The sequence below is a fragment of the Hyaena hyaena genome, unplaced genomic scaffold (assembly GCF_003009895.1).
Source record: "Hyaena hyaena isolate Hyena2069 unplaced genomic scaffold, ASM300989v1 scaffold_870, whole genome shotgun sequence".
Lineage (NCBI taxonomy): Eukaryota > Metazoa > Chordata > Mammalia > Carnivora > Hyaenidae > Hyaena > Hyaena hyaena.
Genome location: NW_024081505.1, coordinates 214,968 through 231,747, shown reverse-complemented (window position 1 = coordinate 231,747; position 16,780 = coordinate 214,968). Strand labels below are relative to the sequence as shown.

General features: G+C 38.9%; 1 protein-coding gene across 2 annotated transcripts in view; it reads left to right on the top strand.

Moving 5' to 3' along the window:
• Window positions 1–2,233: 2,233 nt before the first annotated feature.
• Window positions 2,234–16,780, top strand: part of ARMC8 (armadillo repeat containing 8) — a 107,265-nt gene continuing 92,718 nt past the window's right edge. The window contains exon 1 of one of the 2 annotated variants that reach the window (XM_039220215.1): window positions 2,234–2,519. In XM_039220215.1, the coding sequence (XP_039076146.1) occupies window positions 2,475–2,519 (45 nt within the window). In that variant the 5' untranslated portion in view covers window positions 2,234–2,474. The remainder of the gene's footprint in view (window positions 2,520–16,780) is intronic. The other variant, XM_039220216.1, reaches the window with a different exon arrangement.

The window sequence follows — 16,780 nt, the reverse complement described above, 5'->3', positions numbered from 1 at the left end:
CCTTTTGGGGTGTCCAAACTAAGTAAAAATTCATTCAATAAGCATTTACTAAGTGACTATTCTATGCTAGGTAGTGAGATAAAAGACCTAAGTGGATAAAATTCTTAATACCTGCCTCAAGTGCATAATGGGGAGACAAATAAGTAAACAAATACAAAATACTGTTGGAGATGCTAAGTTAGTGGCAAGTACAGTGATGCATAAAAGCATGGAGGAGGGGTCACCTAACATACCTGAGGGAGTGGCTTCCTGGAGGATGTATTACTTGAGTTAATAGATGACATATGAATAAAATACAGCTATCACAACTTTATACGATACAAGTATCAGTTGAAAATTCAGTTGATACTTCTGTATGCTCTGTGCAAGGGTTATGCTTCTGCTTTGCTGTGGTATGTAGTATATAACATGATTTCAGGTGGTAGATGGACATTTATACTTTTTTGTAGTTATTATGTTAATAAGTACTAGAATAAAATAAGGAGCACAAAAATTTGATTTTACGGAGTATTATGATTGAGGATGAAGCTAAAACTAATAAATTGAATCTGACCTTGAAGAAAAATATTGAGTGAAAAATAACATCTGGGTGCAGATTGACAAAGATTGCATGGGTGGTATGCAGATTACTGGTATGCAGAATTACTGAAATATTGCAAAAGGAAAAAAATTTTTAAATGAAATTCCTGCTTTCCAGAAACTCAACAGTTTCTTTGGGAACACGAAGCATGAGCAAGGATCAGTAGGGCTACAATAAATTTGGAAACCAAACACAGGTCTCCCCCTCTATCCAAAATTCAAGTGTACAACATATTAAAACTTTCTAATCAAAATGCATAAAGAAGCAATTACCATTAATTTATATGGAAACATTTTTGAGCATTCGCAGACCTGAAAAACAGCCTCTCTTAGGCATTTCTGATATCTTAGGACATATCTTGCTAACAGACACACAAAATAAATGGAGATAAAGCACAAATGCTCACTGACACAGTTTAAAGTTATGGGCTTTGATACTGAGATGCTCAGTGTAGTTCCTGGGGAAAGAGGTTGGGTATGCCACTCTCCGCTACTGTCTGGGGTTGCAAGCTGCCTTTATAATAAGGTCCCCCTGCAAAAACAAACTCTCGCTTCTATTTTCTTTTACTATCTTTTTTTCATAAAAGTGAAAATTCTCTTTGGATTTCTTTGGTTAGCAAAAGTAGGTTCTAACGTAGAGTTTTTCAGAAAGCAAAGTGGCTGAAGGGGAAGTTTCTAAAAAAGGGGGATACCTATACAGGACGAAGATTGGAAAACAGTGAGGAACAAAGTGAAAAGGCTAGACGTTACAAGATCAGTCGGAAGGCTATTGCTTTAGTTCAGGGGAGAAGCAGTAATAACCTGAATTAGGGAGTGGCTATAAAAAGGGAAAAAAGAAAAGTAATGAAAAAGGCCCCTTGCAACCATTCTATGAAAACCTTACTGGTTACAGGCAGCAGGAAGGTGAAACGTGTCCAGTCAAGTCCAGGGCAGGGCAGTTTTGTACACACACACACACACACACACACACACACACACGGAGTGGGAAAGCTGAACTAATCAGAAAATATAATTAGAAGTATTTTTTTTTTTTGGCTTCAGTTATCAGAGAATTTTAGTGTTAATTCTTCAGATATTTGCCCCCACTTTTGACTCAGAGGCTGGGAAATACTAACACATATATAATACTTTCTACATTCTAGGCATGTTCTAAAGAGCTTTAGCTCTCCGACCTCGTGACCGTTATTTTACTGAAGAGAGAGCTGAAGCATAGGGAGGTTAAGTAACTTGCTGGAGGTAATGCAGCTGATAAGTGAAGTAGCAAAGATTAAACCCAGGCGTTCTGGTTCTAGAGTATCTATCTGTTCTTAACACTACACCAGAATAAACGGGTGGGATAGATTACGCTGAAGACCTGGTTCTGAGACCACAGTCCCTCAATCTGTAAAATGGCGATAATAAAAACGCTAGAAGTCTGTTGTAAAGGAGGGAGATAATGAATGTGAATATGAACTTCAAGCTGCGTACGTAACTACACACGGTAGTTTATCAGAATACGAATACGGGAGCTCTCACATTGTAACGAATCAACCGGTGAAGTTTGCAGCGCCAGATGGAGGCCCCGCCCCTATGGCTCCGCCCACCGCGAGCGGCAGGTGGGGCTGGCAGATCTTCTTTGCGCATGCGGAAACTGCTGCCCGCTCCCACCTCTAATCCAGGCGGAGAGTAGCTGCTGTTTCTGAGAGGACGATTCGAGGGGAGGCCCCTGGCGCCGTTTTCTTTGCCTCTCCCTTCCGCAGGCCCTGGCTGTACTTTAGCTGTGCCTAGAGCGTGGCACGTTCTCGTCTACCTACCTGAGTTTCTGCAGAAGGCGCCTGTCGTTGGCCCAATAGTTCCCTGTCGAAAGTGCCGGCCCCCGCGCCGGCACCGGCCGCAGCCGGGTGGGAAGGCTCAAGATGGCGTGCCTGTTGGAGACCCCAATCCGCATGAGCGTCCTCTCGGTGAGTGACCGCCGCAGCTGTTCGCCAGCTCGAGAGCTCGGGCCAGCCTGCAGCATTCACCCCAAACGCCTAGTGCCTCCTGGACACCACCCCTTGGGGTGGCTTCCGGCTCAGCTTTGGGCCGCGGAGAGAGAGGGTGGGCGGGCGGAGTAGACCGGACCCCGACCGAGCCAGAAACGTTTCTAACTCCGGGAGCTCCCACCGGTGCCGTTTCTCAGGTGGCCTCTGGCGGACAGGGTGGTTGGGCGTACGGGCAGCCGGCCCAGTGGCGCGGCTTGGTCTTTGCCAGGTGCTTCACTGAGCCTTTCTCTCAGCTTGCCGCTTCTCTGGGGCCGAGCGCTCTACCTGCAACGCGCCGGGCTTGACGCTGGCCTGGGAACGAGCGCCCATTCAGCCCCCCATGGCTTTGGCTGAAAGAGGTGCAGGCACCTTGGCCCCCACAACCTGAGAGCGGCCAGGTCAGGTCTGTTTGGCTTCTGTCGCGTCCCGGCACGGGCTAGAACTGCTTGCTTCTTGGCAATGGGAATTTCATACCAGCTGCAACATATTCTGGCGTATGTAGTTTAAGCCCCTATTCTCCGCTCTGCTTTGGAGGTCGAAGCTCAGACTCTAAAGGAATCGGTGTCTCGCGTTACTTTTTCCTTAAAGGGGAGTCAACGTTGGGGAAAAAAATAATAAAACTTTACTACTATTGGGAGAAGGGAACATATTGATCTGCTAGGAAGTAATACCTAGTTGTTTGGGTTGGTTTTTTTTTTCCCCAAGTTAAAATCCAAAATACAACTTTCGCCTTTCACTGTGTTGCTCTTGAGAAGTGAAAGGTACTGAGAAATAACTTCGAAGAGTTTTACCATTTAGAGCTGTCCAACTCAGAATAGTCACTTTACCAAATGGTCCGTTGGCTGTTGTTGGAAATTGGCAAAGAATGATTGGCCGTCTTTTAGACTGGTGGAAGCTGTCTGATATTGAGAGGGTGGTTGGATTACAGATTACCTGACTTCTCAGGCTACTAGAATGTGACTCCAACTGGTTTCTTCACTCTTCTCTGACTTGTCTTAAGGAAGCACTCGCCTTTCTGGAAGCACTTAGGACATTTGCTATAGTGAGGGTTAGAACATTGTGGCATACTCAACCTCGATAACTTGGTGGGAGGCTGTAACCAAATTTGCCCCCTGACTAATTTTAGCAGTCTTTTTGCTTATTTTATACGGCAGCTGGGGAAACACTGTTCATCTAAGCCATTGAATAAGATTAGCCTATTATTCTACCTCTGTAATACCCAGGAATATTTTGTGGGAGAGCAAGTGAATGACTTTTCCCTCATTATGTTTTTTTTTTCTTTTTTAAGTATTCATTTATTTGAACCAAATTCATTTATTTGGTGCTTGTGTGGCTCAGTTGGTTAAGCATCTGACTTCCGCTCGGGTAATGATCTCGCAGTTGGTGAGTTCATTCCCCCATCAGGCTCTCTCCTTTCAGTGAGCCCACTTCAGATCCTCTGTCTCTCTCTGCCCCTTCCCTGCTCTCTCTGTCTCAGAAATAAATAAGCCTAAGGCAATTTTTAAAAAATATTTATTTTGAAAGAGAGCATGCACACTTAAGCAGGGGCAAGGCAGAGAGAGAGTGAGAGAAAATTCCAAGCAGGCTCCATGCTGTTGGCGCAGAGCCCGCTGAGGGGCTCCAAGTCCACCAACCGTGAGATATGAGCCAAAATTAAGAGTTGGGAGCTTAACCCACTGAACGTACCACCAGGCAGCCCTCCCTCATTATTATTTTTCTAAGTATGCCTCTCAACTGCCCTTAATTCCCTTTAATTATCTTTTCTATCCTTCACCTGAAGCTTCTTTACTTTTTGTACACTGTCAACTTGTGCGTACATGGAAATTTTACATTTGTTTCACTCCTTCAGTAAATATTTCCTGTTTAATTTGTTTAAAATGTTTATTTATGGGACGCCTGGGTGGCTCAGTCGGTTGAGCGGCTGACTTCGGCTCAGGTCACGATCTCACTGTTCATGGGTTCAAGCCCCGCGTCGGGCTCTGTGCTCACAGCTAGCTCAGAGCCTGGAGCCTGCTTCAGATTCTGTGTCTCCTTCTCTCTGCCCCTCCCCCACTCACGCTGTCTCTCTCTCTCTCTCTCTCTCTCTCTCAAAAATAAAAAACATTAAAAAATATTTATTTTTTTTTTTAAATATTTTAAAAAATGTTTATTTTTGAGACAGAGATAGCATGAGTTGGGGAAGGGCAGAGAGAGAGGGAGACAGAATTCCAAGCAGACTCCATGCTGTAAGGGTAGAGCCCATTGTGGGCCTGAAATCCACCAACTGTGTGATCATGACCTGATCTGAAGTCGGATGCCCAACTGACAGCCACCCAGGCACCCCTATGCAGAAACTTCTTGAAGATTATTCCCTACTCTTAGTGGGGAGTTGCTTTAGTTTTAATCTCACTGGGGGCTTATTATTTATTTTTAAAGTTTTTCATAGTTCCAGAGTCTCGTTGGACTCTGTTCATCAGTTATAGAGCCTTAGGAAATCAAACACCACTATGGCACCACCTTTTGAAATAGAGTGTAGGTAGAACAGGACATACTAATCAGTAATTATCTTGACAATAATTGATTCCTTTAATAGGCTGCTTACTGTGCACCAGTTATGTACAACACTTTGTAGTATATACTTCTAGGGAATGCAAGGATGAGATCAGATGCACCCTCAGGGATCTCACAGTCCAAATGACTCCATAGCTTGATAAAAATAATTCAAGCAAGGGACAATTCAGTGGCTTTAAGGGTTTCATTCATACCTTTATACCTTCTCCCCTATGAGAGATCTCATTCACTCTTATAACCTTAACTGTGATCAACTCACATATTACATTGCCAACCTTGACTTTTCTCCACCTGTTGTCACATTTTCATTTGTGTCGATGTTACCTAAGACTTCTAACAAAGCACAGTCCCTTCTAAGACATTTAATTATGACTTTTCATTTCTGTTAATAATACTTTGATCACTCACTGTTTAACCTCTTGAATCATCTTTGGCCCTTCCTCCATCCATTCCCCTATAGTTAATCAGTCCTTAAGTTCTGTTGGCTCTTAGCTTTTCACACATCTGCCTGTCCCCATGGCCACCCTGTTGTATCATTTTGTGCCTGCCATTAACACAGTGTCCTCAAAAGGATTCTTACTGCCTCTTAAGTCTTACCCTCTCAGTTCAAGTCCATTCTCCACAGTAATTTTCATATGGAAGACATTGGACACACTGCTTTCCTGTTTTAGTTCTTTAGTGGGTTCCTATTGCTGAAAGGCTGATAATCCTATTCAGCTTTGAGTGTAAGATTCTTTATCCTCTGCATGAACCTTCTGTCCCATATAAACTGGCTTTCTCAAATTGAAGTGATCTTGGGTTCTTCCAAACCCAGTAACTCGTATTGTCTGCCTGCTTGTTTGTACATATGAATTATAGCCTTGTATGGATTTATTTATGTAATATATTTTTTAAAGTTGTTTTTAAAAATTTTTTAAATGTTTGTTTATTTTTGAGAGAGACAGAGCGTGAGCAGAGTAAGGGGAGAGAGAGAGAAACACAGATCCAAGCTCTGTGTGACAGCTCAGAGCCTGACATGGGGCTCAGACTCACAAAGCTGCACTGAAGTCAGGCGCTTAACTGACTGAGCCACCCAGGCACCTCTTTATTCGTGTAGTATATTTTGAGCTTCTGTCATTTGCTAGGTATGGCATTGGGTTTGGAAATACAGTGGTGAGCTGCAGATCTCTCTGCCCTCAGGAAAATTTATCCTAATGGGGGAAAATAGATATCAAATCATTACACAGTTCTTTGATTGTGAATGGTGATAGGTGTTATGAATGAAAAACAGGGTGCTGTATGGGCATGGGGTAGGAGAACCTGCTCTGTTGTAGAGGACAATGAGGAGAGGTCAGGAGGATTTCCCTGAAGAAGTGACAATGAACTGAAAGTTCAAGAATGGTTAAGAATGAACTAGAAAAACCAGAGTAGTCCAGGCAAAGGCCCTGGAGTTTTTAATAATTGTTCTGTCTTCTTAGTAAATTAATTCAGAGTTAAGTGCTTGACCTTTTATTTTTCTTAAGACCACTGCTATTTATAGAACTATGTCTTGCATATAATGGGTATTCAGTGCTGTTTGTTCAGAGCCCGATGCGGGGCTTGAACTCATGAATTGGAGAGATCATGACCTGAACAATCAGGAGTCAGATGCTTAACCAAATGAGCCACCCAGATGCCCCTATCTTTTCATCCTCTTATCCGTAGGTTAAAAAAAATGAACTTTGATCTCAACTTTTCACACCTTATACAGAAATGAATTCAAAATGGGTCATAGATTGTAAAACATAATTAATTTTGTTTTAAAATAAAACATAATTACCATTAATTATAAAACATAGTATGAAACTTTTAAAATAAGCAAGAGAATATCTGCAAAATCTTGGGCTTGTTGAAGAAGTCTTAGATATAACACCAAACACACAACATATTTAAAAATTTTTTTAAATTAAAAATTGAGTCCAATTAGTAATTGGACTTAACCAAAACGAAAATTTATGCTTTGTGAAAGACTCTGTTAAGAGGATGATTGCATTTTATTTTGGTTACTTCATAATGATTTGAGAGAGGAAAGGTAATAAAATGCTATTGAATAACATTGTAGGCTAGTATAGACAACTAAGGCATCTATTAATTTTAATTGTCTTGTTCACAATGTTTTCCTAGTGCCATTATGCCTTTTGACAAACAGCTGGTAGGGGCGCCTGGGTGGCTCAGTCGGTTATGCATGCGACTTCGACTCAGGTCATGATCTCATGGTTCATGGGTTCGTGCCCTGTGTCAGGCTCTGTGCTGACAGCTCAGAGCCTGGAGCCTATTTTGGATTCTGTGTCTCCCTCTCTGACCCTCCCCTGCTCACGCTGTCTGTCTGTCTGTCTGTCTCTCTCTCAGAAATAAGTAAAACATTAAAAAAAAAAGACAACTGGTAGAACTATACAGGGTATCTCAAGTCTGAGTATTTCCTGATTTGGTTCTGTTCTTGATAATTACAAACATTTGTTGGCATTAAGCTGCATATTGATTTGTTCTTTTACATGAACAGCTGACAATAGGAAAGATTTTTATGTGAAGGTAAGCCTGGCTATGCTATTGGCATGAATTTGTTTTTAGTAACAAATGCAAAGTAAAATCTGGTCAGCATATTTTAAAGTTTGGCATTAATTCACTCCACAAAGCACCAGAAAGCTCAGAGTATGTCAGAAGTTGGTCAGTCCTAAAAGGAATTAAACAGTATGAACTTCCAAATCTTGAGTGGCAATGTGTGAAGAATGGAGATGCTCATTTGTTTGTTTCTGGACATCTTGTCTCTTTAAAGAAAGATTGCCACCTGAATTCAGTGAGTGCTTAAGAAGTCTTTTAAGTTTTACCATGAGTTAGAACACCTTTGTGTAGGATCTTTCTATTTCACTTGGAGATCTAGCCTTCCTGTCTCCTCCCATTCTCATTAAGAATTTTAAAATAGTGCCAAGAGCCAGGAATTTCAGTGATTTTGACTTGTACCTTTTTTATTTCTGATTTGGCAATTGCTTTGCAGTACCATCTGTCATGTTGGCTTCTGGATAAAGACATGGAGTTGTTGACAAAGGAAAAGTCCTGTTACCTTCTGGAAACCAGAAAACATCAACCTTCACTGAACAGTGGTGCTGTGATCCCCGGGACTATTTAGATAGGAGTGAAAAGAATTTCAAATAAGAGCTGTTTTGCAGAAAAAGCCCCCACTTGTCATTTTGCTAAAGGAAAAACTGTTTTGTCTTCCTTATATAAAATTGGAATACTAACAAGTTAGCTACATTCTCCAGTATATTCATAATACAGTTATTGGAGGAGGGGGAATGATAAGAGAGCATTATGCTGCCTCATGAAAATGAAAAGTTGTGGTCCGGTAGGCAGAGTTTCCAGCATATAGGGTCTATTAATATTTTGTGGTCATTACCACCTGCAAAATTATTCTAGAATACATGATTCTTTTGCTTCAGGAGTGTTTTAAGAACTCATTAGGCTTTCAGAAAGTTGTTGGTGACCAATTAGGTAAGGGAAATAAGGAAAAGAATCATGACTATAATCAAACATGATTGACAGGACTTTTACCTTTACAACTAGGTAGTATTATCCAGTGAGGATAAGAAGAGGAACATGTTAGGGGAGTAAGGAGGAAAAATAAGTTTCATCTTAGACCTGCTGAGTTTGCAGTATTTTCTGGACCTCCCTTTAGAGGTGTCCAGTAGGCAGTTGGATATTCTGGAGTGCTTTCCATACCATCAAGCAATTCTCCAGTTCTCTGTGGACACCAGCTGGGTGTTTTACAATTTAACTCAATTCTGACACTACCTACCTAAAGATAGTGTCAATCTCACAGGTAAAAGACTCAGTCCTACAAGACGGTCCCACTTGAGACACTAGTTGCAAGTCCAGGTTCTTCTGTGCTTCTGACCTATCAGCTATAAATCAGATGTTTTCATGACGCCCTTCTTTTTAAAAAATTCTTTTTTTGGGAGACAGAGTGTGAGCAGGGAAGGGGTCAGAGAAAGAGGGAGACATAGAATTTGAAGCAGGCTTCAGTTTCCAAGTTGTCAGCACAGAGCCCAACATTGGGCTTGAACCCACAAACCACAAGATCATGACCTGAGCTGAAGTCAGACGCTTAACACACTGAGCCACCCAGGCACCTCAGCCCTCCTTGGTTTTGATCATTTGTTAGAATGGTTCACAAAGCTCAGGAAAATACTAACTTATGTTTGCCAGTTTATTAAAAAGGATACAGTTGAACAGCCAGAAGATGAGGCACATGGGGCCAGAGGCATCCCAAATGCAATACCTTCTGCCCGCATGGAATTGGATTGTGCCACTTTCCTGTACATGGATGCATTCACCAGCCCAGAATCTCATCAAATTTTTTCAAGAATTTTTATAGAGCTTTAATCTCCAGCACCCCTCACCCCCCATCACTCCACCGCTACCATTTTTCCCCTTCCCAGAGATACTCTGTAGGACTGGAAGTTCCAGCCCTCTAATCACATGGTGTCTCTGGTTACCAGTCTCATCCTGAGGCTCTCTTGGGGCCCTAACCTACTCATTTATTAGCATACACTTAGGTATGCTCAAACGGGGATCCTTATGAATAACCAAAGACACTCTTACGACTTAGGGAATCCCAAGGATTTTAGTAGCTTTGCGCCAGGAACTTGGACAAAGACCATATATATTTGTTATATCACAAACATAAAAATCTAGTGCTTAAACCTGGGGTGATCATTATTTGGGAGTTATTACCATATTGATCAGTGGTTCTTAACCTTTTAAGGATAGGAGTCTCAACACCCTCTTCCTCAGAAAAACATGCATCTGGCTAAAGAATCACATAATTTCAAGTGGTTCGTGATTCCCTGAAGCTCACACATCAATTTTGAGTTAATATTTCCTTTTTTTTTTTCTATTCTCAAAGTCACAAACATATATAGGAAAATTTAAAGGTCATTTCTATTCATGTTTTAATGGTAAAAATTGTAATGATAATGTTTTAAAACTCATAAGGTATCTTGTGGGGACTTGGTTCAGAAGAACCATAATGTTTTGCCCAGAGTATGCCAGTGATTTTCTACAAGGTGTACCATCTCCACAGAAAGGGTTTTGTATAGCAGATAGAGTAACAGGCCTGGAAGAAAAGGGTAGGTGAGCTGGATACCCATACTACGACAAACTAAGGCTCTTGAGGGTCTGGGCATATGCAAAGTGGAATAGACAGGGATACAAGTGGCCCATGATCCTGGCCTGTTTGTCACAGGCCACTGTGTGGATGATGGGTCAGACAGATCCTTAGTGGTACTATATAATAGAAAGGCTAATGCACCAATTGTTGTTAAGTGGTGGGCTGAGTCTGAGTCAAGCACCATGGATAGCTCCGAGGCACGGTTCTATGTCTCTAAAACTCTGAAGCAAATAAGCCCTTTATAATCAGGAGACCGCTAGCATGTGTGGAAAGTAACACTTATAAGGTGTACCATCAAAGATGGTACCCAGGATTTCTTTGTCATTACATTTCAATCTTGAATAATTTACACTAGTCTTATGATTCAGGACACTGCACCCATGACTGAATAGTCTTATTCTTTTAGGTCAAGATTGAGAAGCATTTTAATACATTCTAGTGGATTTCCTGGGCTGTTTTATCATCTTGGGAGGCATCTAAATGAACCTCAGCCAACCCAGAGAGTATCTCAATGTTTGTAAAACTCCTCATAACTGTTGTCATTCCTATGCCCCAGAAATGGTTTTTGCCTCCTTCGACTTCCAGATTATGCTGTTTGTACCATAGATCTTTACTCCCTTTTTTTACTCTGTCTGGAAGGACCTCCTCTTGGCCTTCAGTCTTCAGGCATTCCCATATACTTTGAAGAGTAAGTGAATAGATCTTAATAGTTAGAAGGAACCTTGAAGATCATCCAGACCAAAATAAGTCCTTGTGATTTGACCATACTTTGAAAGGATAAACATTACAGTACCTGATTAGAAAGAAGCATGAATGCTAAATTGCTTCCAGTTCTTCTGGCCACCAAAGCATGTTTATAGCAATTGTTGATATTATACAAGAGCTATAATAATATTTTATTACATTAAAAACTCACTACAGGAAAAAAAAAGGCTACTCTTCATATCCCCTTTAACTGTGCTCTGGTTTTTAAATTATGAAAAAAATCCCTTTTTGTGTGAGTGTAAAATTACGGAGTCTTTGTGGAAGAAATCTGCAGATAATCTTCATTTTTTTTTAATTGGGGAAACTGAGGACTAGAGAGGCAGACTTGCCCACTGTTGTATGCTATTATATAAAGTATCAGAGCCAAATTTCTAAACACCCAGTTTAAGAAAAAAATAAAAAACTGTGTGTACAGCCTTACATTTTAAAATTTTATTTTCAAACTCTGAGCACGGACTATTTATCTTAAAGTGTTTTAAACATGTAAAGTCCTATTTTCAGTCTTATTTAGTGAGAGTTCAGGGTTGTCTCTTATCCAAGTAGATTAAGTTAAACATGTATTTAAGTATTTTCATGTTGGAATTTGTGAAATTAAACATTATATTCTAGGGGTCTTAGTTGTCATGTTACATTCTATACAGATAGGACCGAGCTAAACTGAAGTGCCATTTTATAAACCTTACAAAGTTGCTAGGCAGGAGGGATTAAGAAAAGTAGGGCTTTGCTAATCTGGGGAGAGAGAATGCTGCCAATCTCTAGAAACCCCAAAGTATGAATCCCATGATAAAAAAAAAAGATAAAAATAGTTGCAAAAATACTATATGACAGGTGTGAAAGAATTTGGATGAGAATCTTATTGGGTTCTAATAGGGCCAGAAGTTTACCAGAATTCAAATATTAAAACAAAAACAAAACACCAGAATATTTGGTTTTAAATAGTACGTGGCATTTTTTTCCTAATTTTTCTTTGTTTTGGAGACAAGTGGGAATTTTGGGATACATGGGAAGGGGATGATAGCTATCTGCAAGGAAAAGATCAGTCTTTGTTGATGATTTTGTTTCTTTTTTTTTTTTTTATTGTCCCAGATGGTCAGATTTTTTTTTTTTGCCCTCAAATTTAGGAAAGAATTGTTTAGTTTTTTTAAAAAAATTTTTAATGTTTATTTTTGAGAGAGAGTGTGAGCAGGGGAGGGGCAGAAAGATAGGGAGATACAGAATCTGAAGCAGGCTCCAGACTCTGAGCTGTCAGCACAGACCCCGATGTGGGGCTCAGACTCGCAAACCGTGAGATCATGAGATGAGCTGAAGTCAGATGCTTAATCGACTAAGCCACCCAGGCTCCCCAAGAATTATTTAATTTTTAATGTGACTTTCTGAAATGAACAATTTTTGGTAAAGTTCCTAACAAGACCAAATACAACCTTTTACTTATTTATACGGGAGTTGCACTTTTGGGGAAATGATTGTAGTATAAAATACAGAACATATTTTGTGTTTATATGCAAAATGGAGTTAGATTCTAGACTCAGTTTTTTTTTTGTTTTTTTTTTTAACACGTTACTTACTTTGATAGAGTAAGGGAGAGAACAGGGTAGAGGCAGACAGAGAGGAAGAGAGAATCCAAAGCAGATTCTACGATGTCAGTACAGAGCCCAATGTGGTTCTGGAACTCTTGAAGTAGGAGATCATGAACTGAGCTGAAATCAAGAGTCGGCCTCTTAAATGAGCCTCCAGGGACCCCTCAAATAATTAATTTTTAAAATTTTGTTTGGCCTACAGGACTACATAGTGGGAAATCTTTTGGATGTGGGCCCATTGTCCCATGCATTGCAGAACATCCAGCCAGCATCTTGAGTCGTTGCCCACTAGGTGTCAGTGGCATTTGTTGTCATTTTGACAGCTAAAATCACTTACGTGGATTTATAAACTATAGTGAATAGTGCTGTTACTGTTTATAATTGCTGAGAGCATGGGACTTTGTGAGTGATGGGTATATCTGCCTCTTTTTCTCCTGCCCTTTTCCCTTCCCCCTGCTTGTGAGAGTGTACAGTATAAAGACCTGGAAATAAAATGTGCTATTAAACGTTTTCCCCTATATTGTGTGCAGCCCTTTAATATTCTGTATCCCTTTTTATTATATTCATTGCTTTTTATCTTTCTCCCCTTGCTGAAGTGTAAACTCTGCAAAGGTGGGCTTGGGGAGGTGTTTCTTTGTTTATTGCTTAGAACAAAAGTGCCTGCATAGTTTATATATTTGTTGACTGTCTGAATTAAAGGGTGCAAATTCAGCTTTGTTTTGGATTCCCAAGGGTATACTATGTCATAATACTAAATCGCGTTTCTTGAACCACCACATTCTCTTGTGCGTGTATTGTGCTCTCCACCTAGAGTCCTTGTCTTTTTTCCCTCCCTTTTTCACCTAGCAAAATAATAGTTTTTCAGATTAACCATCCTCACTGCTTAGAGATCACCTCCCATTCCACCCCTAACTTCAGCACTTCAGTTAATTACGTCTTCAGCTTTATCTTATATTTACTTATTGCACTGATCCTGTGTTATAAGGAACACTTGTAAGTTAGGTATATGTTTCCTTTCTGTGCTGTGAATGCCTTGAGGGTAAGGGACTCTGTCCTGTTACCAACATAATGCAGGGCAAATTGAAGATTTCACATGTATGGATTTCAGCCTGAAATAGGTTTTAAAAGGAATCTTTATGTAGAGTTCAAACATCTTATATTTTTAGTTGTGTTTCTTTCATCTCTCCTCCAAACCAAGATTTATCCTTACAGTGCTGAATGATGAATGTTATGAACAGTTTTATCTTGAAGTTCCTAGTAGTTTGTGGGGTAATTGAGATGTTATATTTTGATTGGCAGTTACTAAGAGTTTTGTTGGCAGTTACAACTTTAAACATTCATTTCTTAGGGGTCAGAACTTTCCTTTGAGAATTGTTACATTTTAATTTCTAAAGATCACATGGTTTAAATGAGAAAATAGTTAAGAAAACGTTTTGTAAACTGTAACATACTAAAATAACAGATATTATAAAAATATTTATCTCTGCTTTTCTTTTGGGTTGGTTGTTTGGGAGAAAGAACACTATAATTACTTCTTGAACTATCCATTTTCTTAACTGTTTTGTTCTCTTTGAGTCCATGGTAACACCTAAAGTTATCATGGAAGTTACAGAAACGCACAAATTATTACTTTTACACATCTTTAGTGGTTTTTTAAAATCTCAAGTGATGAAAGTTTAGATTTTTAAGTTTAGCACTCAGATGTATAGTTATTTCTTGCTGACCACTTAGCATGCTCTGGGAAAAAGGCATCAGTGAAAAAAATATATTTTGGGGGAAAAAAAAGAAAAAAGTTATCTTTGTCTGAATAGTTAGGCTTTAACCATGAATAAAAATAACCAAGAGAATTATTAGTACACTTGTTAAAGCAATTATCTTTTTTATATGAAAGTAGAACGTACCTGAAATCCATATTTGTGTGGTACTTTTACATGGAGATTTCCTGTATGTTATTTCATTTGTTTCACACTCTGAGATGTGTGGTAATGTCACCATTTTAAAATTGAAGGATTGGTCTCAAACTTTTATTTTGCCCAAGTCACAAAACTAGTAAGTAGTAGAATGAGGACTCAAGCCAAGTCTTCAAATGCCAGATCATTTGTTCTTTCTGCCACACATTACTTCAGTATGTTAAAAACAAAGAACATTATATTTTAATGAAATGTACATACAGCAAGACTTTAATGAAGTAAATAAAATAGCTTGATATTTTCTTATTAACACCATTATTCTTCATTGTGTAATATGCTCATTATTTTACTTCAGTTTGTAAAACAGCAATTGAACACTATTATTTCTCTTAATTTTTAAGTTAAATCCCATATGTGGCAAGTCTGGAAAGTAGTAATTTGACATTCAAAACCCTTCCTTTTTTTCCCCAAGTGGTAGGGATTTGTTTATATTCATTTATGGAGGTATAATTGGCATAACTTATTAATATTAGTTTCTGGTATACAACATAGCGTTTTGACATTTTGATGCACTATGAAATGGTCACTACAGTATGTCTAGTTACCATCTGTCACCTTACAAAACTAATAGAATGTTATTGACTCTATTTCCCCGATCCATACTGTATATTACATCCCGTGACATATATTTTTTTACTGAAACTATGTATTTATTGATTCCCCTTAGCCATTTGGTCCTTTGCCTCCCTCTCATTAATCTATGTTCTGTATCTATGAGTCTTGGTTTTATTTTGTTTTTTCAGATTCCACTCTGAAAACATGTAGTATTTGTCTTTCTCTGACTTCTCTCACTTAGCATAATACCTTCAAGGCCCATCTATGTTGTCATAAATGCCATGATTTCATTCTCAATTAAGGCTGAATAGTATTCCATAGTATATGTAGTTGATCCTTGAACAACATGAAGGTTGGAACACTGAACTACCATGCAGTCAAAAATCCACATTAACTTTTGACTCCCCATAAACTTAACTACTACTAGCCTAGTTTTGACTGGAAGACTTACTGATAACATAAACAGCCAAATATCACATGTATATATTATATACTGTATTCTTACAATAAAGTAAGCTAGAGAAAAGAAAATATTAAGAAAACCGTAAAGAAAATACATTCATAGTACTTAAAAAAATCTGCACATAAGTGGACCCATGAAGTTCAAACTTTTGTTGTTTAAGGGTCAGTTATATATACTACATCTTCTTTATCCATTTCTATATTAATGGATGCTTAGGTTTTTTTTTATACCTTGGCTATAAATAATGCTGCAGTGCACATAGGGGTGCACATATCTTTCTGAATTAGAGTTTATATTTTCTTCAGCTAGATACCTAATAGTGGAATTGCTATATTATGTGGTAGCTTTAATTTTACTTTCTTGGGGAACCTTTATACTATTATCCATTGTGGCTGCCCCAGTTGACATACCCAACGGTACACAAGGATTCCCTTTTCTCCACATCCTTGCCATCATTTATTATTTCTTGCTTTTATTCTAGCCATTCTGATAGCTCTAAGGTGGAATCTCATTTTAGTTTTGATTTTCAGTTCTCTGATGATTAGTGATTTTGACTATCTTTTCATATGTCTGTTGGCCATTGTGTGCCTTCTTAGAAAAATACCTATTCAGATTCTCTGCCCATTTTTTAATTTGATTCTTTTTGTTATGGGGTTGTATGAGTTCTTTGTATATATTGAATATTAATCGCTGGTAGAATATGTGATTTGTAAATATCTTCTCTCATTTAATAGGTTGCCTTTTTGTTTTGTTGATGGTTTCCTTTACTGTGTAGAAGCTTTTTAGGATGATGTGTTCACATTTGTTAATTGTTGCTTTTGTTTCTTTTGCCTTTGGAGTAAGATACAAAAAACATGGCTAAGACCATTGTCAAGGAGCATAACCATCTATGTTTTCTTCTAGGAATTTTATGGTTTTGGGTTGTACATTTGAGTTTTTAATCTATTTGGAGTTGTTTTTATGTATAGAGTAAAATAGTGGTTCATTTTTTTAATAGTGATCCATTTTTATTATTTTGTATTGTAGCTGTTCAGTTTTCCCAACATAATTTTTTTTTTTAGAAATAGTTTATTGTCAAATTAGTTTCCACATAACACTCAGTGCGCATCCCCACAAGTGCCCTCCTCCATGCCCATCCC